The sequence below is a fragment of the Anastrepha obliqua genome, chromosome 1 (assembly GCF_027943255.1).
Source record: "Anastrepha obliqua isolate idAnaObli1 chromosome 1, idAnaObli1_1.0, whole genome shotgun sequence".
Taxonomy (NCBI): domain Eukaryota; kingdom Metazoa; phylum Arthropoda; class Insecta; order Diptera; family Tephritidae; genus Anastrepha; species Anastrepha obliqua.
In genome coordinates this window covers 182593948-182620778 of record NC_072892.1, presented here as the reverse complement: position 1 = coordinate 182620778, position 26831 = coordinate 182593948, and the positions used below count along the sequence as shown (strand labels likewise).

The window sequence follows — 26831 nt, the reverse complement described above, 5'->3', positions numbered from 1 at the left end:
CGAAAATAAAGTACCAGTTTTCTGTACTCTCTCCATCGTGCTATATTATTGGCTTTCACTCACTTTCGCTTATTCTTCCTCTTCTTCTCGTGTGTTGATTTTTTGTTCTGATGTCACTGCACATGAGAAGGCACAATAATTCTATCATTTTTGTATCTAGATAGTAAATTACAGTTTTGACATTTATAGCGCATGCGTTTAATATATCTCGTCTCTCGAAACTTTGATACTTTTGTATGGGAATTTTCACATTCTCTAAGAATTTTGTAGACACAAGTTTTTCGTTAGCGGATAAGTGAAAGTGATTAGGTATATCAACCATTCAAATGATAACCAAGAATATTGTGAATAATAATAAATTTGTAGATTTATTTTTCTCTTCAAACTAAAGTATGCATTAAAACACTGTAAATATTAAATACCAGAGGTACTGATTAGAAAGTGACAATGATATTATCTGCAAGTCACAAGAGTTCTGAGTGTGTACAAAACGAAAAATCAATTATTGTGGGCAATTAAAAGAAAACTGATATAGATGCAATCGAAGTGAATTTAAAATAAAATGTTTAACTGATTTATTGGTAATTATCGAATTCCGTTTATTATATTATACTCTTCATAACTTGTGTATTAAACATACCAGGATAGCAACATAAAAAGTGAAAATACGAACCAAGCTTACGAGAGCGGATTGCCTAGCAAAATTATCCAATTCTAATAAGTCGTAGTAAATATTTTCTATTAAGCAAATTGAGAAAAAAGTAGAGAGAAGTATAATGGAAGTTATACTTTTAACTGAAAGTTCAACGTGATCTAATCATGGGGTATTTAAAAAAGTGTGCCAACCAGTTTGATGCAAGCACATTCGAAATATCCTAATTTTCATTTTTGAAAAATGAACAGAACGAAAAAAAATGTACTGTTTAATTGCCTGGCACTTTTTGTACCATTACATTATAGATCTAATGAACTTATGTAGCAACCCTACATGAAAGACAGGAAGAGAAGTGTCAAAATAGTAGCACTGGCCAGAACTGAAGAATACTAACAAATATCTGCAGTGTTTTATTTAAATAAGCTTGAGAAAATTGTACTAATTCTTTATGAACAAACTGTGCGAACTAGAAGTTTAAACAAATAACTAGATTTTGGTAAGATAAGAACAACAACGTAAGATATATAGCCGGATCACAAATTTATGCATCAGAAGTATGCAAGAAGTTTTACACTTTACACATAAACAATTATTCATATCTGTAAGGTCCAGTATGAATTAAAGATAGGCAAATGTTGCTGTGCGCTTTGCTTCTCGTGGTCTTTTATAGTGTCGACTGTTTCTAAGGAACATATTGCTGATAACTTTCTTCAAATTGACGAATTGTAGTGTGAAGTGTACACTCTCGCGAACTTCAGCGACAGAAGCATTTCTATTGGTTCACAATGCATCATAGTTGGACACTGATGATGAACTTTCAGTCCAAATTGTGAGTGTTTGGCTGTGGTTAGGGAAAATTTTATATAGATGGCTCGCGTTTTGAAAAAGAAAGAATTATAAGAGGGGGTAAATTCTTCTAAATTCTAAAAGCGAAAAGCTTTCCTTTGGAAAAGTTATAGTTTTTGAAAGTAAATTTGTAAAATTGACCTATTTTGGTTAGTTCAACAAGCAGAATGCTCCCGGACACCTTAAAAATAAACTATATAAAGCACCTTAGAGGATAATAAATCGATTTGAAAATACATTAATCGTTCTCATGACAACCGCTTCTACTTGCCGGAACGACTCGAGTTTTTCCCGAACAAGAGCTGTCGCCTAAATAAACTAGCCTTGTCTAGTGTGCTGAACCTTGCAGCAGGCCTGATTCCAACCTCAGGGTTGGCATTGAGCCTAACCTTGTACTCGAAGTTTATTTCCGCTGTGTTTGCCAAAGATGGCTCCATCCAAACTCAATATATTAAAGGGTGTGTCCACACGGTATACGGCCACATGTTGCTCCCGACAGCCCGCAACCAACCAGCACCATAAATAGAACCTTAACGGTTCCACGGAGATAACCCGAACAACAACACTCCCCATCCCCAAAGTTCCCTTCAAAAAAGTTTTCTAATATCGTTTGCACTGTTGACTTAGCACGACCAATATTTTAAGCGATGGAATTTAAAGAATTTCCCCTCTTCTTAATCTTATTATTAGCTCTAATTTTCCCTAAAACGATATTTTAGATAACCGCAAACTTCGTCAATCGAAACAAAACTGAACTCTGAAGCAGCTTCATACAGATTTTTTTTGTATAACATGCGCTATTTGAGAAAATATCGCTCCTTCGTTGCGTAGACTTACTTTCTATGTTGCAATATATGTTACACACACGGACAAAATTATTCACACAATGTCTACTTTTTGAATAAATAAGTGTATCTTGAGAAAAAATGAATATAATTGAAAAAGATATTCTAAGGAAAATCTACGTATTTTTTGTACATTTAAAATTAATATAAACTTAACAAAACTTTACTCCATGAATAAAATATTAACCAAAGTATTATGCAAAATTAAGTGGCTGTTTTCGGAAGGCGCCATCTTCTGTGTTCTGTACACTGTGGGTTTTTTTTTAGTTGACTGTTAAACGAGGGATTTTACTGAAGAAGAAGTTTTACTGGGAAGGTTTGCTTGGACTTGCTAGGTGACGCTGTGACATTATGTAAAATCGTATGTATGGTCCGATTCAGTCGTACCCAAAATATATCCTACCTACATAAAAATGAATATTTTGGAAAGAAATAGACCTAGATGTAACGATAAATCATATATGTATATGAAACATACCTGTTAAATTTTCATTACGATTAGCAATCATTAATTTTTTTGTGTGATTAGTTTGAAATATTCTAAGTTTCGTTAAATTTTCGAGAGGTTGAAGAGTAACTTACATACAGCAAAAAATGTAATAGTTGTTATTGTGGTGTGCTTCATAACATTGACAAAGAGCGAATTATGAATTTCATGAAAATGCTCTGTTGAAATTGTGCAAATTTGAATTCTTAATAAACGGATTCTAGTCTCTGACTCTTGCATAGTCAAAGAGAGACTATTCTAAAGTCTTATTCTGTTCGTACATGCTAACTCTAAATCAGATAGAATTTGCTTATTTATAAGGGAATCGCATTTTAGTCGTTTATTTATTATACTAATTTAGAGTCAAAGAAACTAAAGCACCATGCCATCAAATTCCTATGTAAAATCGGTCACCGAGTCCGAAAGTCCACATAATATTTTTTTCTGCTATGCAGTTTTCGAGATATATCCTAATAACCCTTTTGAAACAAAAAAAATGTATCATAAAAATTTATAATATCTGGAGAAACGTTAACTGATCAAAACAAGGTGAAAAAATTCGCTATCTATTATTCCTAAACATTTTTCATTCATATTAAACATTTTCAAGGTATTTACAAATTAAAAAAAGGGGATTTTACATAGGATTTGAATGAGATTAGGTAAACAAATTATTAATTACACAGTCAAACAATTTTATAAAACTGTAATTCAACACGAGTTAACGTTAATAATTATGAAAGAGGATGTCTTTCACACTAACTTTGCTGAAGACAGTACTAGTCCAGTGGACAAAAAAAAATTTTTCTTCCAGAGAGAATGGATTTATAATAAGTTTACCCTAAAGGAAAACTTTATTAATGCTTTATTAGCTGCCGTTGTGTTATACTGAATGAAAAACAATTCACTGTTTATTATGAAGCACTACTTCGTTCGATTCGATGAACCCAATTTTTCGGTGCATTTGCCATCCTAAGTGAGGCTTTATTTATCATATTTTGCGATATACCCCTAAATAATTCTGGACTAAACACTTTAGGGCCGAGCAATTGCATTTAACTCTTATGGATCTTAGGCTACAAAGGCACAGACGGGAACGATGTAATTGATGAATTGGCTAGAAAGGGAGGGTACTGGCAGGACGAGATACCATAAGAAGAAATTTAAAAGAGGAAAGGGCTACGGTGATAGTATGCCGGCCAATGTCATAACATATGTAACTCGGATCTTTTGAGCTGCACAGAATTCATTTCATTTTTTTATTATCCAATAAACAATATAGCTACGGGCTATTTGATAAGTATGATACATATGTACATAACCATATAACAAATGTAAATAAAGAAATATTATAACAAGTGGCCACTTAGAATGAGCTTAAATTAAAAGTTAGTTTAGAAGAAGACAAATCCAATTCCAAGGAAAAATAATAACAAATGAATTGAGATAGCAGTCTTCTTAAAGTAGCATTCGTGCCATTAGAATTTTAGGCCCTACTTTTAGATACAATTATCTCTAGATAGGTCTTTGCCCAAGTCTCTATTCCGATTTGTGGCGTGCATCTTGATGTTGTTTTGGTCTTCAGTATCTCTCTTTATAGAAGGATGAATATTCGAACCTACGTCTTCCGAGTGGTAGTCCCGCACCAATCCATTCGGCTACAGCTGCCTATTGACACATAAGAAGAATAACTAGAATGAACACTTGAAAGCCTGTATTCCCTCCAAAGGGGCTAGTTGACAACAGCGAAATGTAAAGACCATGTCGCTTTGTAAATCTCACCTCGTCAGATACCTGAACGCTTGTCTGCGTCTTGCGCTGGCAAATCGTAGAGAATTCTGATAAACTTATAGCAGTCCACAGGTTCCACGAAGGTTGAACATTGCAATGATGCGCAACAGAACCTGTTAGTATTGCTGCTACAACAACAACAACATCACAAACCCTACACTCAAAACCTCACAAGGCTGGATCCACTGGATCAAAAACGTGATTGGAAAGTAGACGTTTTTCAGAGGTTTTTCTAATCTCACTTCATAAAGTGCATTAGTACGGCTGGCAAGGAATAACATAAGGATTTAGATTTGCCATTTGTACGATAGTCTGGAATGATCTGTAATGAAGTAAATATTGATTATAGTTTGATTGAAAGTTGTATGTCTTTCAATTTCAACAGTTTCCAAACTAAATTAAATAGTGTATAGAACCATAAGGTTTGCAGACCGCAGAGTAATGCTTAAGCCTTCCAAACCTTACTAAATAATACTTGTTTTACTTGTTTCTTTGAATACAGCCTAACTGCAATTGCTGAATCATCGACCGTTATTCATTCTCAAGTCTACAAACCAAATTTATATTGAAAAGAGGCAATTTACTTTATTGAACTTGAAAAGTTTGCAATTTTGGGCAATAAATTGTCGCCACCGATCGCTACGCTGGGAAAAATTATGAACTTGTGCTCTTCTGCTGGCGCGACTGCATCCACATCCTCATTGGCATCGGTAGACGGAGCTACTATTGGCGGCCATTCAATCGCAAGCGGCAGAAGCGGCGGTGGAGGTGTCTTGACCACACATTGTTTCGGCAGCAGCAGCAATAGCAGCAGTAGCTGCGCCGCAGCTATAACGACGAGTCTCACAACTAACCAGACGCATAGCGGCAGTGGCAGTGCCTGTGGCGGCGGAGCCAGTAGCAGTAACGTTGGCAACAACAACGAAATGCCACCGGAAACACGTCCCAAGGTGGTGACAGTTAAACACCCCGAATCTAACAAACCTAAACCAACGACGAAGAAAAGTAAGCCTATACAAGCTGATCAGGATGTTGTTAAAGCACTTCAACGTTGTCGCGAAGAAGGTAAGCAGGTTTATCAAATATTTCGATGTGTACATTTATAGTAAATGGTTTTTCGTTATTAAGGCATTAAACGTTTGGATTTGAGTAAGTCGTCCGTCACAGTTATACCAACATCAGTGAAGGAGTGCATTCATCTCACAGAGCTTTACTTGTATAGCAACAAAATCAGTCAACTACCTACTGAAATAGGGTGTTTGATTAATTTAAAAACACTTGCATTAAACGAAAACTCATTAACTTCGCTGCCAGAGTCATTACAAAATTGCAAGCAGCTTAAAGTGCTTGATTTGCGGCACAATAAGCTCGCTGAAATCCCCTCGGTCATATATCGCCTACGTTCGCTGACCACACTCTATCTGCGTTTCAATCGCATTATAGCCGTGGCAGCCGATATTCGCAACTTAACTAATTTGACAATGTTGAGTTTGCGGGAAAACAAAATTAGAGAGCTGGGTCCTGCGATTGGTGCATTGGTAAATTTGACTACTTTAGATGTGTCTCACAACCACCTGGAACATTTGCCCGAGGATATTGGTAAGTGCGTAAATTTAAGCGCACTGGATTTGCAGCACAACGAACTCCTGGATATACCAGAAACAATTGGCAACTTGAAATGTTTGGTACGTCTGGGCTTGAGGTGAGTAGAAAATCGTGCATATTCAATATGTAGTACCTGTGTATCTATTTTTATTTAAATTTCAATTTTTTGGCGTTTTCAGATACAATCGCCTTTCCAGTATTCCAGCATCACTTAAAAATTGCAAATGTATGGACGAGTTTAATGTCGAGGGTAACGGTATAACGCAATTGCCTGACGGTCTCTTGGCTAGCCTTGGCGCCCTCACCAATATTACACTATCGCGCAACTCTTTCACCAGCTATCCGACCGGTGGGCCTGCACAGTTTACTAATGTGTACAGCATAAACCTTGAACATAATCGTATTGATAAAATACCATATGGCATATTCTCACGCGCCAAAGGTCTCACAAAACTCAATATGAAGGAGAATGTGCTTACTGCGTTACCACTAGACGTGGGCACTTGGGTCAATATGGTTGAACTTAATTTGGCAACAAATGCATTACAGAAGTTGCCCGATGACATAATGAACTTACAAAATCTTGAAATTTTGGTGCTGTCCAACAATATGCTCAAAAAGATTCCGAATACCATAGGTAATTTGCGTAAATTACGTATACTTGACTTGGAGGAGAATCGCATAGAGGTGCTCCCTAACGAAATTGGACTGTTGCATGAGTTGCAAAAGCTAATTTTACAAACAAATCAGATCTCGATATTACCGCGTAGCATTGGCCATCTAAGCAACCTGACACATTTGTCAGTGAGCGAAAATAATTTACAGTACCTGCCGGAAGAGATTGGCTCACTTGAAAACCTGGAAAATCTATATATCAATCAAAATCCTTGCTTAGAGAAGCTTCCCTACGAGCTGGCCCTCTGTCAAAACCTAAAATATCTAAATATTGACAAATGTCCTTTGAGTACTATACCACCCGATATACAAGCCGGGGGACCATCGCTGGTTCTTCAATGGCTGAAAATGCATTCCCCCTACAGGCAGATGTGAGTGAACAGTGGTGAAGATCCTGCCGCTCAGTGGCGTACACTTTATATGAGTAATGACTGCTACTTGGAGTTTGAATTAGAAGAGGAAGCAGAAACACACCGACACTAACAACGTCGGGCTTGGAAATGCACTATCAGTTGAGATGAATAGTTGAAAATGTTCGGTAGTGCATTTCCGACAATCGTTGGCAATGCAAACAAAAAGAAAAAACAAACCAAGAAATAACATAACGACTATTAAACGAAACATACAAACGACGAATATAGTGAGTAGTGCATTGCAACTGCAACGCGCATCCCTCACGCTACCATTAAAAACGAATTGTAAACAATATTTTTGTTGTAAAAATTATGTTAAAATTGTGTGATGGTGAAACAAAAAAATAGCTTTAAAAATGCTTCAGAAATCGATTATTTAGTTGCATAAAGATGTATGTACATACATCCATACATGACTACAAACGAACATACAAAATAAAATACAATTGTGTGAAAACATTAAAAAAGAGAAATTATGTTAAATGCTTATAAATGTTATGAAACGTGTTGCTGTTAATTAAAAAAACCAAGAACTTTACTGCCCAAATTATGTTACATATTAGATTGGAATGTTGGAGGAAGTATGCAAAACTAAATTTTCGAGATGACAGCTGAAAATTAAGATTGTTCGTACATATTTAGAGATACACAAATTTGCGGGCATAGTACTCGCTTGCTTGTGTATAGAAATATTTGTAATTTGGAATAAGAAGTTGTATTTGTCAAAAAATAAAGCAAAGATTCATGTTTTTTTTTTGTCAGCAAGCAGCTGAGAACTACCCTATTCATGAGGGTATTAGCGGCAAAAAATTACATGTAAACGTAAACATACATTGAAAAAATGGAATAATTATAAATGTAATAATGTGTGAAGTGTTCTGTACCACTAATTTTTGTATTCATGATCAAAATTTTATCTTATACGCCTATATACGAAATGTTCAAATCAAAATATCCATTTCATTTAAATTACTTCAAATCGACAAACCGAACACAAAAAATTCTAGTCATCATTCATTCTAAGTTGTTGCGAAACTGCTTAGCCGAAAGCATTCGAAATTTCCCTGGTTATTGATTAAATGCCATTATTTTTTAATAAAATTTCATAATTTTAAAGGAAATGCTTACTTATTCGTAATTATGTAAATTTTTCATAATTTAAAAACATGAACTTGATAAAACACATAGAGTTTAGTGATTATTATGTGCCCCTATCGAGTTCGTGGAAGCAAAGTTTTCTCCATATTTCGGATTTTGAGGCATAAGAAGATTCAAATATATATGTATTAAAAGATACTAGTATGATTTCAGTTATTATTTAGATTTTATACCAATTGACATCTCTCTGTTATGAAATTCCAGCATTTTTTACTGATTTAAGCTTGATTTTTCAATGCTTACCTTTTACCTTTTGTATAAATATTTATATATATTAAAATAAACATTTTATAAAGAAATAAACATTATACTTACATTTATGCATAATAAGTTTAAGTTTTTCATTCTTTATGGACAGATATAAGCCGGTTTTTTTAGTTTTAATTTACCAGCTGCATGGCATAAAACAGTTTTGCAAACCATGTCTTGAAAACATAACTAAAATCAATGAACTAAGCGAAAACCAGCTGTTTGATCTACTTTGGTGGGTTATTCGAAGGTAAACTGCTACGCTTTCAGTCTAACTGGTTTAGATCTCGCGATATTTACGCTGTATGCGTAACGATGTTATACGTTTAAAATTAGTCAAATCCCCTTGCTCATAATGATATGCAGCATTTTGCTATACCATGATGCAGCATTTGTGTGCCCAACGGATGAGGTGCAGAAACTTAGTGAGTGTAACAATATTAGCTACTACACACATAAATTCATAAAAAAAGCCGCCACCAAACAAATCAGTGTAGAGTTTTTATTTATTATTTATGACTAGGGCAACCTGCTCGAGTATGTGTTTTTTCTTATACTCTATGTAGTGCAAAATGCACAAAATAAAAATGTTAATTGTAAAAAGACAAAGCGCTTTAGCCATTTTTGTTAGATCACATTTCCCAATAAATTAATTTGCATATTTTAGTAATAAATGCTAATTTAGTGCGTATTCAATAATTTTTTATATAGTATAGTAATTATTTGAAGAGGTGCGTGCCTATGTATGAAAAAAACAGCTAAAGGAGATACTGAGCTAAATCATTCACACTTAACCTTCGGTAGACACACCTACCTAAACGAAACACTGGGGAAATTTCCCCCCAATTCATACATTTTTTTCCACAAATAGAGTTAAAGTTGTTTTTGTAAGTATTGAGGTAGTTAACGGTATATTTCTAGATGTTAGAAATAAGCAAACTACAGCCCTGCAAATATTTGGGGGGATGACTCACACCTCAGTGTGTCTACCGAAGGTTGATTGTGAATATTCACAGGCACCTAGAATTTCTGCCACTTTTTAATACTTGGGTGAGTATAGACGCACCATCTATGCAGATGTAAATTCCGGGAGCTTCAAAATAAATGAGATTTGAAACTGCAAAGTATTTAAAAATATGATTTTTATCAGCAAAAGATTAATTTTTAAATTGCGAGATTTGCGAAAATACGTACAGATGCTTTTGCTCCGTTATATCTGAAAACTGTTACTAGCTCAAGGGTGATAGATTTATCACCAACACAATCTTAGTTTTTTCATAAACAAACCGCTTCGTAACATAATGTAGCTGATTCTGTCGAATTCGCTTAGAGCCAGTTAATGGCAAGATCTTGGTCACATCTGTAAAAATGTTTTCACGATGTTAGTAGCTATTGTATTAAGAGCAACATTATTAAGTCTGAGGTAGATCATCTTATTTGAACAGTTGTATTAAATTACCGCTTATTTTTTATGTATGAAAAGCATGTTTGTTATTTTAATTATTTTCATTTTATAGATAAGAAATTTTTTGCTGACATTGAAAATGTTTAAAAAATATGCAGAACTAAGTAAGAAAAAAAAAACAATTAGACGTATAAAATAATTAACTCAAGCGCCAAGGAATTGTTTAAAAATATATTTATAAATTAGTTGTATTCTGTATAAGGGAGTTGTAAATCATAACTTAAAAATTCAATGTGCATGTACTATACTTTTAGTGCGCAAGTGTAACTGAGTAGTGTTCGCGGTAAAGCGAGAATTGTAAACTAACCCGTGGTGCGTTGTATAAAGCCTGGATGATTTACACATACATTTGTAAATACATACACATATACATACACACATACATAATAAATATACTGCTTGCATGCATTTCAGAATTTATGTATATGAATTGAGTTTCTAATTGGTGTAAAATAGCAATAAATGTCGTATTAATTGAACTAAAATGAAATATGCGATTTATTTTATTTTTTATGTATTCAAAAATATTACTTTTTATTATACTTGTATTTTTTTGCATTAAAACCTCACAATTTATTTGAAATAAAATAAAGTGCTCTAAATTAATCGATTGGCTTCCGTTAATTACTGCCGTCATTGAGAATTGGGCGTTTGGGATGGTGAGCAATTTAAAAGATACAGTCTGGTTCACTTGATTAGTTGCAATAATTTTTATGGAATAATGGTTATTGAAGCAACCGTTTTTGATCTAGTAACCCATAAATTTCTGATAATTCAAGTTAAAACGTTACTTTGCTGGAAAATAAACATGCACTAAAATGTTATTCCACCTAACGGTATTTCGCAGCAGTAAAACTTCAGTAGCTGTAATACTGTGCTTGATTTATTGGCTCACTTGAATGAGGACCTAACCAAATAAAAGAATTATAACAAATATAGGAAATTTCGTGTTTTTACATTTATTATTTAAAGCTTAAAGTTTGTGCTGCCACCTTGTTTATAAATTACTTCATAAATACGTTGATGAATGGATTTGGATAGATTCTCCAATATATACATATAATATTTGTATAATTGACGTGTACCCCCTCTTTGGGCGTTTGGCCGAGCTCCTCCTATTTGTGTTCCACAAATGGAGCGACCTACTGAATTCCGAATGGCAGTCACGCACCAACCCATTCGCAAATTCTCCAGTATGCTTAATGTAACTTCAGGCCAGATAGTTTTAGTGAGTCGAATTAAAGCATTTTTGCCTTCAAATTGTTTCCCATTCTCATAACCCTTACGAACAAGCTCCATAGATTTTAAATAATATTCAGATCTGGCGAATACGGTGGCCATGCTAAAGTTCCAAAAGATGATGATGATGATGATGATGAAAAGATGATTTCAACAGAGTTTTGTAGCTGTTTCCCATCATTTTGTAGTCTACAATTTTCAATTCGAACGTGCTATAGTACGATATTACCATAACACCACCTTCACGGCTGGGAAGCCGGCTCAAGTAGCTTTCCTCATTTCTTAAGTCATGGAAATTGCATACATTCGGCCCATCCAGATTGAACTTCTTCTCTTCTGTGAATACTACTTTTTTCCATTCACCAGGATCGTTATTTGTAACAGAACTCCATGCCATGTGGTCCCTTGCAAAATCGAGGCGGCGTTCTTTGTGAAATTTATTCAAAAGTGTTTTTGTTTTTTTGTAATTTTTTATGCCGCAGATGTGGCGTTTTAGAATAGTTCTTCGAACAGTGGGTTCGCGGGCCGGAATATTTGCCATTTCTTTATGTTTTGCGATTGAATGGTCGGTATTTGGTGCAACCCTAAGATTTTTTCCTTCAGTGTTAAAGCCATCGCATATCTGCTATTGTAGTTCTTACCATAGGAGGCATCTTGTTTCACGCAACGATCCACAACATTTGGACTTCAACCAATCTTGGGGATTCGAAAGCACTCTGAGGTCAAGATATCGATTTGTCTTCTTTCGCGATCTGTTAAACATTTCTGCTTTCAGATTTAAGAAGTTCTCGGACTAAACACAACAAATGCTTAAAAACCCGGGCACTTTTCACAGCTTTAATGCACAAATAATGTAGGCAAACTGAGTGTCTCTATTCATGTGAACCCTTAAATCAAGTACATTATTACAGCTGCGAAATACCGTTAGGTAGGTTCGAGCAAAGTACAGTCTTAATTTGAATCATCAGAAAACCTTGAGCCACTAGATCAAATACGATTGCTTTAATAACTATTTTGTTCCATAAAAATCATTGTCTCTAATCAAGTGAACCGTACTGTACATACTTGTATACATCTATACATCTACATCAACAAATTATGCAGGAGGTTCAGCACGTCGACGCTTTATAATTATGTGCAGCAATGGAGCATATATATATATATATATGTATGTGTTTCTCTGCACACATTCTCTGCCGAGCGTTGTAATATGTAAATATCAGCACACACATATTTAGATTCGAGCGCATAACGGAAAAAATTTTTAAATATATTTATTTTGCTCATTAATACAGCCCCTATCAAAAACTACTTCTACTGAAAAACGGGAACCTGGATTGTAATAAATGATACAATAAGTAATATGTATGTAACTATTTGTATATGTATGTATGTAGATTAATTTAATAAAAGATAACAATTATAAAAAAGTATTAATGTACATATTGAAACATTAAAAAAACAAGAGAGCGATAGTGTACAAAGAAGCGAAAAGCTAATTATGCATAATGCCAATATCTGGGAGATTCGAGCATGCCTATGTAAATATGTACACATCGATATTTACTTGTGTATTTATGCTCGTAACACATACTACTTCTCACGCATGTATGTACAACCGTATATATAAGAAACGATATTATAAATATACTGAACCGCAAATAATGATCAAAAATGCCAAGCAAATGGTATGGGAGAATACGCACAGGAAAAAGAAACAAAAATATATCGAGCCATAACCGCCGAAAAAATGTATCCCACAAACTCGAAATTTTACAGGGGAAGGTTTTTTTTAAATGAAATCAGTTTAAATAAAGCCATTATTTTAAAATTTATAATGTAAATATTTTTTTGTGTTATACATTTAATTTTAATAATTTTAAATAGATATTTGCATCATAAGGGTTGTTTTTGTGGGATACATTTTTTTTGCTTTCCTTCTGGCAACCTATTATTAAAAAAGTGTGTGGGTTACACAAAAATTTATTTTAAGGATGTGACTTCCCGTTTGTTTTTATTTAATTTTTTTTACTTAGTCCTTCAAATTAAATTACATTTGATTTAAAAAAATAAATGTATACATTTCTTAGTATATTCGATAAAACAAAAATAAAGTAATGTACTTCATATATTTAAAGTTTCCTGTTAAGAAAGTAATGTTATTCATATTAAAATCTTGTAAACTTGAATAACGATAGATAAAAATATATAAAAAACGCTAAATACTATCTTCCTGGTCGGTTTCAGGTAGCAAATCTTTAACAGATCCATCCCATTTTAAATTCAAATACTCGTGTTGGAATTTTACGGGTAAAGTTTTTCTATCGCAAAGCGTTTTCAAATCCTTATATTTAGCAGAAGAAATGTTTAATATATCATCATATAATTGAGTAGGTCCCTCACAAACTATTTCCTAGTTTCGTCTGGATCGTGGAATTGAATCTAGATCACAATTTATGGTTTGAGATTCATCAAAGTAGCCCTATTTAAGAGTAATATTTGGAATATTTTTTTCCAATGTAACAGAGCGTAATTTTGTAAATTGAATTTTCACTGAATTTGGAAGTAACGCCTGTGAAAATGTCTTCCAGTCTTTAAAATCACTGTTAGTTAATTCAATACAATTATATTTTCTTGGGTTAGTTCTTGCATTTGATATTATGGTGTACCACTCACTTGGAGCCCAAATAGTAGTATTCCGAATAAACGATTCAATTGTACTATGTATCGAATCAACAGGCATGATGGTGTGTCCAGGCAACAAGTATGTGATTTTTATATTAGTCACAAAATTAGAATTTTCAACAAAATAGGTTAATGTCGCAAGCATAGCTCTGTTTTTGTTCTGTCCTGCGCAGCTATCACAATAAAGATGGACTATCGATATGCTTGCTTCCTCAGATTTGTTGTGTGCAGTTGGCTTTTTTATATTTTCAAGGCAAGTTTTATACGAACTTCTATTTTTTATTACGGATATTAAAATCGTTTGTGAAATGTTCAACGTTTTCAATAAAAATTGTTGACAAACTTTAAAACTGCTATTATTGATATTGATAAAATAATTAAAGCTGCACTTTTTACTGTCACTTTCTCCATATGGCCTTTTAATATCGACTTGTTTAACACTAGAAGACAGCCAATCTTTCTGTCTAATTTTGTTGCCGATTCCCCAAAAATGTTCATTTATTCTTACTCTTTCATCTTCAGAAATTTTATCATGACACGAATTTGGACATTTTTTCTTTAGGCACGGGTTGGGCAAAACACTCGTATATTTTTTCTTAACTTTTTGCAGCCTTTTAGGTATTCTCTTTTGCTTTCTGTAGCCCCTTTTCCCAACACACGTTTCCTCCTCGACTTCTTTTAAACTTTCCAAACCATTTAAATCAACGAAAGATTCATCTGAATCGCTATACGGTATCAGGGAGAGCTGTAAAAATATCCAATAATTGAAAACAAAAACATATTTTGCAAAAAAAAAACAAATTCATACCTTCCTATATACCTTTAATTAAAGTCTCAAAAAATTGGGTTTTTTTTTTATTTTTTTCCCTTGTGTTTCATTTATTTTAAAAGAGAATTTAATTGTATCCCACACAAGCGTTCAAAGAAAATGTAAACAAGTCACCATATGCATTTACATTAAAATTGTTTTTGTTATAAAATCATAACGGTTTAATCTACAGCCATGAAATTTTGACAGATGATGCAAATGATGTTGAACTATCGATTTCGATAACAAAACAAAAATCGATTATGGTGTGGGATACATTATTTTGGCGGTAATGGCTCGATATGTACATATGTGCATATGCATGTATTTTTTATTTGCATAGAAACATGAATAGTTCAATCAGAAGTAACAAGCAAAAACAATAGCATTAATAAATAGATCATTTATCTCAGTCTATATGTATGTACATACTTGCATGCATCCAAATAAAATTTCAATTACACGCGGGCGACTGAGCTGCCCATTCCATAGCCTCATTTTTGTTTGGGCGAAACCTATTTTTGGCCTTCCGACTCGGGTGTTTTGGATGATTATCCCGCTGGTAGGCCCATTTTATTGGCATTTTGACACTGCAATATGCCAACATAACATTCTGTGTCATTTCCACATAAATACTGGTGTCCATTATGCCATTAATTTTGTGTATGGGGCCATAATATGCGAAACATCCCCATACCATTTTTTCTGAGCCCCCATGTTTAATGGTTTTTAAGGTGTATTGGGGCTGATTTTCGGTGCCAGGTGAACGTCTAACATATTGTCGTGAGTACGTGCCGCCATAAAAAATAATTTAGACTCGTCATTCTGTAAAATATTACGTCAGATGTCAGCTGTTCAGCTACCAAGTTTTCTTGCAAATTCCTAACGTTTTGCCGTGTGTTTCGTGTCCGGAGTAGCTTTTTCGTGGGCTGCGAGCTGCTAATCCAGCTTTCCGTGGTCTTCTACATACAGTCACGCCAGAAACATTTAAGTTTACCTCTTTTTTAATTGTATGGCTGACTTCATGGGATTCTCTTTGGAGCACCTTACAATTCTGCGATCGTCTTGCAGGGGAGTTCTTCGTTTTCCTCCTCTTTCTTCCGGCTTTTCCACAAATTTAATTGCATTTGAAATGATTTTTGCTGAACATGAAATAATATTTTATATTTCTGTGTAAGATCTGCTCTCAAATTTCCAAATCTGCTTTCGTTGTTTTGTGGTGCAGTGTTTCGCTCGATCCACTATAGTAGAAACATGAGAAATATATGTATGCATGACACTCATCAAAAAAAAAATATATATTTTTGTCTAAATCTGCGCAATATTTTATTAAATTCTTTGTATACCCTTATGGCCTCTGGAGACGGTCCAGCATGCTTGACTGAGCTTTGTGTGTGTTAGTGCAGTCGGGTGTCGTCGTGTCACACATACTTGTTGTCGGCTTTTGAATGATGAAAATCAAAAATTTTAGATATTAGCGTCAATCAGCCGACACGCACACATATAAAGTTCTTGTCAAACAATGCTTGACCGTCACCAGAGGCCATTAAACAACTGAAGGCACTACTACTTCAATGTTGCACTTGAAAACGTAACGACGCCAATAAAGAACCGTTATTTACGTAGTTGCCAAATTTATTCAGATAAACTCTACACATCTGAAATCTCTTAACACTTCGTAGGTATTTGGTATTCAATTTTTATTTTGTATGAATTGTACGAAAAAAATAAATGACTTCAAAATTATTTTTTAAAGGTACTGCTATTTTCATGTTCACAACTGTGTGCACATTTTTCCATGCATACAAATAAAATTTCGATTAAGATTACGCATGCTGAAAAATGCACGCAGCAAATTCTTTGTTCACTAAAATGAATCGGACTGATCCGCCTGATGAGCTACTCAACTTTGACGTATCAAACAATCTAATTATTTGCTTGTGCTAAATAAATTTTTTATACTTTCAAGAATACTTCAAAAGTTTAACCGTTGAGAGAGCTGACGTCATACTGTTTTTTTTTTTTTACGGAAGTACCTTTTCAAAATTGGCTGAAATAATTCAATATTTCCCTATTTTATCGCTTGTGTTAATTAATAGTTTATGTTATAAATAAACAAATAAATAAATAATTGTTATTGGTTCGATTCATATGTTTGAAATTTTTAAGTTAACTGCTAATTTTTAACAATTACAAAATATCTATACTCTATCTTACAATTCCGCCAGAACGAATACGTTGCGGCTGTTCCGGCGAAGTATTTTACTCATGTAACGTATAAAAAGTGGAGAAGCGATGCTAAATAAAATAAAAGCGCATTTCAGAGTGGCGTTTTGGAGGAAACAGTAGTTGTGCATTTGCCCAGTTTCATGAAGTTTAAATTCGAGTTTTATTAAAATAAATCACAAAATTACATTCATTTGGCTGTGCAATCTCCTCACTTGTCATAGACGAAAGTGTGGGCGTTACGTAAGTGGCATTTCATACAAATTTACATAATCTTCCTTATTATTAATGCTAGAGGCAGAGTCCTGCGACGTTACATTCATGCATCTCCTTCAATGATTTGAAGCCAATGAGAAAAAAATATATTTTCCTTTTTAAAACAATGCTTTTCATTGTTGTTATTGATGGCTCATTTATTCTTATTCATAAAGCTATTATTTATAAAAACATACATATGTACATATGGGCAAAAGAAATATTTTTCTATAATATATTTAGCAAAAAATTGACTGCAAGAAATATTTTTGTGACAAATGAAATATAAGTTGGCAACGTAATCACTTGGCTGGAGGCTTACTCAGTTCAATCCCATCCACTATTCGTAATTCGTAATTCATCGAAAATATAAATCAAGTAGTACTGAAGAAAGGGTTTCTGACGTGCTGTCTGCCTGCTTGATGGCACCAGTCGGTTGTCTACATAAAAATACAAACGAATTAGGTTTGGTTTTTAATATCATATACAATTTATTCATAGGAATGAGCTGATGGCGCGTTAATTAATTCTATTTATTGTATTGCATCTATGAATAAATTTATCCGACTTTTTATTCTACATTTTCAAACATGGATTTCCCATCCCATAATATTTTTGTTTTTAATAATTAAAAAATTAAAAATTAGACAAACCTTTTACTTTGAGGGTTCAGGCAATCGTACTTGTTTACGGCGACCGACATTCATATGCTATGGGAATATGTTATATTAGATTGATTATCCTTGACAAAAATATATAAATGAGTACTTTTGAAAAAATGTAAAAGTAATTATTTTTAAGAAAATATGTAATAACTTTAATTTTTAAGAAAACAAGTAGGAAAGATAATTATTGATTACCACAAAAATTTGATCATAAACTTTATCATTAACTGACAAAAATATCTGTGTATTTATTTGCGCTTAAGGGTTTTATTGAAATTAAAAAATGAGAAAAAGGAATAAGTGATAGGAGAAGAGTTAACTCTGCTGAATATTTCGGAGACCGCCAAATTTTCTCCACAACCTCAGTTTTTAACCTGTACCGATGGCCTAAAATTGTTTAATGATAGATAGATTTCTCCGAGATTTGCACTTCGACCGCATGGTTTTTTGTGCCCTCTGCTCATCACAGTACTCAGTTCCCTCCTTAAACTCAGGATAGAACGGAGTTGTATTGAGCGCATGCGCCTTTCTTCTGACTACAGTTGGTTGTCTCAACCTTCTGCGCGCTGTAGCGCCACATTCAAGGAGAAGGTGCTTTGAAGTTTCCTGGGTTTGGTCGCAGAAACGACAAGAATCAGTGGACCATATTCCGATTATGTGCAGATGTCTACGCAGTCTGCAGTGGTCTGTGGGAATGCCCGTGAGCATTCTCAGTTTATTCTTGGGGAGGGTAATGAGCCCTTTAAACCTCTTTTGGTTGAACACTTCCAATAAGAATTTCGCTTGGTGTGGCCCCATAGTTTGGTGCCAGCAAACCTCCCTTAGCCTTAGCTCTTTACTCCTCTGCTTTGCCTTGATGGCGTGTTTTTCCCATGGCAAGGACGGGCTCGGATTCTATAAATAGCGAGGCCGCAGGCTCTCTCGCCAATGCGTCCGTTAATTCGTATCCAGTTTTCGGTATAATATTAAAATATTTGGCTTTTTTTCAGCTTATCCCCAGAGTTTGAGCACAATTTTTGTAAAAATAAAACTGATTCCATTATTCATTCCATTCACTGTATTCCACTGAGTCCCCTAGTAAACTAGGAAAAGGTGATGTACTCAACCTAAAGTGGGTGGATGTGTATTATAATGTGGATTTTTTAATATAAAAAAGACGTAAACCGCTGCACTTATGTTATTTTCGTAGCAACTAAGTACTATTAACACACCTGCTGCTTTACCATGAATACAATTCGTTATTTACTAGAAAAAGTTTAATTTCAAATGATTCTATTCCCTCTCTGGCGTTGAATATTTCTTTAAGATCGTTTGAATCATGAAGTAATAATTATAGATGATGTAAAATCTCTAAATTTCGTGTGTCCGCTATCTTGAGCTACTTACTAAATCCTTGATGTCTTGGTATTTTATTTCAGAGCAAATTCTAAAGGAGAACTACTTAAAAGCATAGAAATGAAAGCTTCTGCTAAAGATTTAGTGTATGTACATGAGATATTGGATTTAAATTTTTGTGCTCAGCTGTTTTGGATGATGAATTTTTATTTCTATGTCTATAATTTCGAGATCCGATATTTCATTTACTTTCAAATTTGGCATATTTGTTGTTAGTTAGTCAAACAAAGTTTTAGAGTTTGCGGATATTCTCGTATAATCTGATATTATTTGGTTTAGACCATTATCACTTAATATATTTTCAAGATTTTGCTTCTATAAATGGCATTTCTCCTTGGAGGATGGTTCCTCCATCACTTGGGAGTGGCCAGGACAATTCTTCTGCATATGGTTCAAGCAGCTCACAACTCGGGGGACTAGCCCAAGTATCCTCTGGGTAGCTTCCGAACATCCGTTCGGGAGTGGGTCAACGTGAGAAGGCGAAACATTCCAGGATAGCTGGTTGTGCGCTGGGTTTGGGACCCGCCACTTAAAAATCCCCTCCAATGAAAACAAAAACAAAGCCTGCCATGTAAAGGAGCGCAAATTCGGTGTCATTTCTCGTTCTCTATGTACCGCCGCCGAAGAAGAAATCGTGCTACTTAGGACTAAGTAGGCAATTGAGTAGTAAAGTCCTCTCTCGACGAACAAAACTAACACTCTTCAAGACTCTCATCATGCCCGTCCTAGCGTATGGCACAGAAGCGTGGACGATGACAACTTCCAATGAAGCGACGCTTGGAGTGTTTGAAAGAAAGATTCTGCGCAAGATTTTTGGGCCTTTGCACGTTGGCAACGGCGAATATCGCAAGCGATGGAACGATGAGCTGTATGAGCTTTACCACGGCATAGACATAGCGCAGCGAATAAAGATCCAGCGGCTACGTTGGTTGGGTCATGTCGTCCGAATGGATACAAACGCTCAGGCTGTGAAAGTATTCGATGCGGTACCAGCTGGTGGTAGCAGAGGAAGAGGATGGCCTCCTTTGTTGGGAAGATCAGGTGGAGAAGGACTTGACTTCACTTGGTGTGTCCAATTGGCGCCGTTTAGCACGAGAAAGAAACGACTGGCGCGCTTTGTTAAACTCGGCCATAATCGCGTAAGCGGTTATCGCGCCAATTAAGAGAGAGAGAAATGGATTTTCTCCCAATCTGCATTTAAATCCTCTATGACTATGATATCAGGGGATATTTCATATTCTCTTATTTCTCAGAAAAGCGGAGCCCATTTCTTCGTGTTCTATTTCGAAAACCCTTTGGCTCCATTACAATAGACGCAGGACGCAGAAAGTTCTGGCACTCCTCACGAATGGACGATCGCCACACACGCAGAAAACATAGTTTTACCATTTAATCTGCATTGCAGAAGCTGTGAAGACCTGTTAGAGAAACAGACTGTTGAATATTTTCTCTGTAAATATCCGGGTCTGGCAGCTAGGCGATTAACACTCATAACGAAACATCGGTCAAAATGACCGATAGTGAATTTCGTGCTGGAATGGTGGCTAAACTGCTTGACCGAGACAGCTGCCCCTCCTCCTACCTTCCTCCCTCCCCCTACCATCGCCACTGAACAGGTGTTCATTTAGTTGGCGTGACGCTATTGTCTTGTGCACATCCCAAGTTCGATTTCGGTCGGTCAGATTTACCGTGTGTTTCGCTTACCCGCTGGTGACTATACTTTTTTAGTTATAAACTGTAATATTTCACACTTTTATCATAAAATGGCTAGTCGTGATTTCAGTAGAAGTGTACGGCCTACTGACCCGGACTTTGGTGATCGGATTCAAAGGTTGATGGCTAATGCAGACAGTGATAACGATAGTGATTTCAGCGTGATCGACGATTCAGATGCCGATCCGGACTTTGTCATCTCAGACCACGAGGACCAAGTCATACCAGGAACACCTAGTTCTTCAGAAAGTGAAGAAGATGATATTGTGAATCTACATAATAATGTGGACAACATAATAAATGCAGTTGCTGAAGGAATTGATCATCTTCCTGAGTACTTTTTGGAGCGAATGAAAAAAAATAAAACCGGGCCTCCAAATGCATGGAAAAGTGACCCACCTCCAAGAAATGTACGATCTCCAGCCAGAAATATTATTTTGACTAGACTACCAGCAATGAGACCAACTGCAAGATCTTTAGGCAACAATCCTGAAAAGAAAGAAGTCTGGAAACTATTTTTTGATGACGATATCATTTCGAAAATAGTTACACATACTAACATCAAGTTGGCAAGTGTTCGGTTGAATCTTTCAGCAAATACTAATCAAAGCAACTACCGAGACACTGACATGGAAGAAATTCAAGCTCTCATTGGCTTGTTAGTACTGGCATCGGTTCTTAGATCAAATGATGAGAAAATGAAATCCCTTTTCACTAAAGATGAATGCAGTCGCCCAATATTTCGTGCGACGATTTCTGAAAAGCACTATGAGATACTCATGGGATCGTTGCGATTTGATGATGCACAAACACGTGCCCAAAGAAGGAATGATGATAAAGCTGCTGCTATTTCCGAAATATTTTACAAAATCATTTCAAATAGCCAGGCAGCTTACAGCCCATCTGAGTTTGTAACAGTAGATGAGTTGTTGGTTCCCTTCCGAGGGCGTTGTGCATTCCGAGTCTACATGCCTAAAAAACCTAAAAAATATGGCATAAAGGTGATGTGTCTGACAGACGCCAAGACGTCATATCTAGTGAATGCCTACATCTATACTGGTAAAAACAGCGATGGCGAAGGATTGAGTGAAAAGGAACATGAGATGCCGGTAGCTGTTCAATCTCTTACAAGATTATGTAAAGTTATTGAAGGCAGAAAACGCAATGTTACCGCCGATAATTGGTTTACCTCGTTGGATGGTGTGAAGCAACTTGGAAAAATGAAACTGACATACGTGGGCACTGTCAGAAAGGACAAAAGAACTATCCCTGAAGAGTTTCAAGCCTGTCGAAGACGGCCTGTTGCCTCTACACTGCATGGCTTTCGAGGAGAAATGACACTCTTATCTTTTGTGCCAAAACAGAACAGATCAGTTTGTCTCATATCTACGTTTCACCATTCCATTGAAACAAATCAGAACAAGAAGAAACCTGAGGTGATTAGTTTCTACAATGAAACAAAGTCAGGGGTAGATGTACTGGACATGAAGTGTGCAGTGTTTACTTCCAGCCGAAAAACTAGAAGATGGCCGCTTGCAATGTTTTATCGCCTAGTGAACATTGCCAATGTCAACAGTTTCATTGTGTATATGAGCTACTCCGGCACTCAGATGACAACCAGATTTGAGTTCACAAAGCGTTTAGCCCATGAGCTGATTGTTCCGCATCTTCAGAAGAGGCTTGAAGGTGTGGTAAATCTTCCACGGGACTTGACTGTTGACATCAAGAAGATCCTCGGTGATAATCCAGATCCTCTACCAGCTGCAGGTGCTCTTACCGACCGATTGGAGAAGCGGAAAACCTGTGAGAAATGTCCGCCAAGCAGTGACAGGAAGACACAACACAAGTGCTTCAGATGCAATGTGCCAATCTGCGGTAGCTGTCAAATCCGGTCCTGCTTTGAATGTGCCGCTTTGTGAAAGATTTGTTGAAAAGTGAGTAAAGTACAGTAATATGTAAAAATGTTATGTCGTTCACATGATTAGACTGAGTTTCTACAATATGCTTCAATTTATAATTTGTATTCAAGCTTTATAGGTTTCGTTAATTTCAGTTTCATGTTTTTTTTAATGATTGACATGTCAATTATGTAAAATAAAAACTTTTTTTGATTGTAAACGCTTAATAATTATTGTAGTACCTTATTATTTACCTCATTTTAACTGAAAAAAAACATAACAATAAAAAAAAACATAAAAAGTAACGATTTCGGTCAAAATTACCTTATGTTTCGCTTAGTGTCACAAAAATCATGTTTCGTTATAAGTGTTAAGATCACTGACAGCTCCTTTCTTCGACAGATTGGGACAGTGCTCCAATCTAAGTCACATCAACCTTCTCAATTACATCAACAGCTCTGGTTGCCTGTAGATATCTACCTACACTATGACTTATTTCAAATAAATCTGCATTCACGTATTATTGACTTCTACAAACGATTATACAGCCTTTTATTACTGTTGTACTACTGAAATCGTGAATAGTTGCAAAGTTTGTTGATTTTTAGTAATGTTTTTGCCCCGCAAAATGGTCTCATACCTATATTTGATTAAAATATATTTACATTCATACATGCATACAATTTCGTGATTGATAGCAGATTCTATCTCATACACGTTCACGTCTGCACAAATTTTAGTCACGCATGATTATAGCATGACCCAAGTTGTCCAAGTTCGAATAAATTAAGATTAGCAAAAATTAATTCTTTTTATACTTATGATTTTATTAAACATTTATAATATTTTCATTATTTATGGACATGTGGCTGATTCGGCTGACTTCGCTGGTTTCTGTCTCTATTCCCGACTGGCTCGTACGGGACATTTATGGACTCCCATAAAAAGCAGCAATAACATTTCACCGTTGCTCGAGTGTAGACGATTAATTTGCTTCCGCATAAATATGATCCTGAATATCAGTCAAGACCTTGAGTACGAGAGAGCTGTCAATGTCAAACTAGAATGGTACAAAATCAGCTTAACTTAAAATTCAGAAATAGGTAAATGATATGTAAAATTGAACTACTTTTGCTTTAATTTACTGTGAATAGTGAATTAGGCCACCAAATAAAACCCTGGCTACGTCCTGGGTAGACGCATTCCTAACCTAAACTAGCAACTAAGTAATCACAAAAAATCCAGCCATATCCGGACACTCACAGAAAATGTGTCGGTGTGTTCCAGCATCTATCAGATTCAATCCGCATTCTATCTCATCCGGTACAGATACAGCCCCAGTGCAGTTGATTATGATAGGTTTCGAAATAAAATAAAAAAAGGACATCCAAAAAAACTTTGCCTGGCATGCAATGGTCTAGGTACCAGGCGAGCTGCTATGGAGCTCAGTACCAGATCCATATTTGTCTGCGCGCGTGTTTTCGTTTTGTGTAACAAGTACACATCTAGGGTAAAAGGTTAGGGATTGACCTCTTCAATATTCTCGGCCAGAAAACTTGACTGGAAATTTTAGTTAAATTATGATGAAATCGGCTCCTTTACAACCCAGAAGTTGATAATAAATAATTCTTGATAAGTTTTAACCAAATTTTTTATAGGCGAGTTGCAACGCTACAAGTACACTCGAAGCATATAAAGAGTAGAAGCCCACATTATAGAGGTTGAGCCCACTCATCCACAATTGTAGCACTCCAATACCTTTAATGTTTGGGCAATTTTGACAATGTACATCGGCGACGTCCGTCCAGGTCACTGTCTGTGGTCTCACTATTAATAGCGCATTCATTGCAGCCCGCAGCCCGCTTTGTACCGCACCACCCAGGAAGCCGCGATAGCAGGTGGACGCAGCAGCCGATGATGACCATATGACGCGATGCCAAGGCGTCGTGAGGGGCACATGCGCCAAATTACTTAATTCAAATGTGTGTTGATTGTAGCTATGCGGCCTTTTCATTTCGTCACCAAAGTTTTGCGCCAAAGCGTCCAAAACAATTGCACGCACCAAAGCATCCATAGTACTATCATGAACCATCATGCCCACGTAGACGTTGGGACGGTATTCGTAGCCCAGTATAAGCGGCTCATTTTTTAGGAAATTGCCTGAGTAGCCGGCTTTCCGCCAGTGACCATCACTGTAACCAGCTATAAAGCTGGTCACGCTTTTCTCCGCTTTCAATTTATTATTCATAACTTTGCGCAACTCCACGGGCACTGGCGGAGAGATGTTGATCTGTTGTAAACAATTTAATGGAATTGCGAAGATAAGAGCATCGGTTGTGTGGATATTTTGTGTAGAGTCATGCACCTCAACATAGTCTTTGTAATGACATATAGATTTCACTCTTCGCGAGAGTAGAATTTCTGTATGTTGCAATCTTTGTGTGAGTGCCTTGAGTAGTTGCGTGCTGTCGAACTCTAGCAAAGTATTCGGGCATTCCAAGTAGCTAAAATGGGTCTATCTAATTTTGTTCTAAGCAACAAAAATGTTATATTGAGCTTACATATTGATTATATTTTGTAAGCCACCGCAACCATAACAAAGGCTCATGAATTCCTTGTAAGTGATATTAGTCGCCTTCGAACCGCAAACCAATTCCACTAGATTCATCATAAATTTACGGGATTCATTGAAAAATAACCGGTTTTTTATATGTCTCTCCATTTTAGTTGAGTCTTTTCTTATGCTATAAGGATCCAATGAGGCCATCGAGGAAAGGTAAGTTGTAAATTTTAAAATGGACCGTTAGCTGTCTATACACACAGACAATTGCGCTTACCTAAAGCGTCCTGGCTTGAAGAAGGGTGTCTTCAACTGCAATTCCTTTATGTAGCGTTGCAGTTCGTATTTGGCCAAATTTGCGGATACACTTTGATCCAGTTCCCAACAACGCGGCAATGTTTCATCTACAATTGTCCGCTGCCGCGTCGACACTCCCAATCGATGAAGCAACTGGTGCATATGTGTTTGTGACTCTTCTAACCATTTGGCGCCGATTTCACCCAGAGGTGATTGTAGCAAATTCCCACCAACGACAACATCTGCCTCCAGTATTCTGATTCGTAAAGAGGGATCTTTTTCCAAAAGTCGATATGCCGTCACCAATCCAGATATACCCGCACCCACTACTAAAACATCCACCTTTGGAGAGCGTTCAGGTGGTCCGAGTTGTATTTCACATTCAATTTCCATATTTTAGGCGAATTTTCAAATAAAACTGTGATTTCTGTCAAAACTCTGTTTAAATTCACAATGAAAACGTGAAATACAAATCTGTTAGATTGATGCGCATAAACGTAAATATCGTCGGTGATAATGAAAAACCGAGTATGAACAGTTTTAAAAACCGCATTCGTAAATTCCATAAAGCAGCTACTTGAGATCTAGTACCTGCAGGCTCCAAGCGTTGTTCTGCTCTTATTAGAACCATACCACGAGATTTGCCTTGCCAGTTACCGTCAAAACAATAATACCCTTCCGCTATTGTTATTAAAATGGCCGCAAAGTAGTGAATCTACAATGAGACTAGAGAGTGTCTGAAAAGGAGAAGGTGCCTCCTCGACACATTCCAGTATTACTTAGCTTAGCTTTACCTTTAGCTGCTCTTTGGCAGGCAGTAGAAAATCTTCGAGAGTATTTCTGCCTTGAAAAAGCATCTCATAAAAAACCATCTTCCGTTCGGAGGCAGCATAAAATTCGC

At 35.9% G+C, this 26831-nt stretch overlaps 2 protein-coding genes across 3 annotated transcripts; one reads left to right on the top strand and one right to left on the bottom strand.

Annotated features, from left to right (window-relative positions):
- The first annotated feature begins 999 nt into the window (after nt 1-999).
- Nucleotides 1000-8805, top strand: LOC129243389 (leucine-rich repeat protein soc-2 homolog). The gene is made up of 4 exons (XM_054880366.1): nt 1000-1151; nt 5127-5689; nt 5753-6326; nt 6409-8805. The coding sequence occupies exons 2-4, from the start codon at nt 5281-5283 to the stop codon at nt 7277-7279; spliced, it is 1854 nt and encodes a 617-aa protein (XP_054736341.1). The 5' UTR covers nt 1000-1151; nt 5127-5280; the 3' UTR covers nt 7280-8805.
- Nucleotides 8806-23929: 15124 nt separating this feature from the next.
- On the bottom strand, nt 23930-26371 carry LOC129243344 (putative flavin-containing monoamine oxidase AofH). Of its 2 annotated transcripts, XR_008582301.1 has the most exons (4): nt 25911-26371; nt 25635-25817; nt 24337-25577; nt 23930-24133 (listed from the first exon to the last, which is right to left on the bottom strand). XR_008582301.1 is itself a non-coding variant. In XM_054880348.1 (3 exons), the coding sequence occupies exons 1-3, from the start codon at nt 26321-26323 to the stop codon at nt 24713-24715; spliced, it is 1461 nt and encodes a 486-aa protein (XP_054736323.1). In that variant the 5' UTR covers nt 26324-26371; the 3' UTR covers nt 23930-24712. The 2 variants fall into 2 exon arrangements, 1 of the variants encoding a protein (XP_054736323.1); XM_054880348.1 differs by having other exon boundaries at nt 23930-25577.
- Nucleotides 26372-26831: the final 460 nt, after the last annotated feature.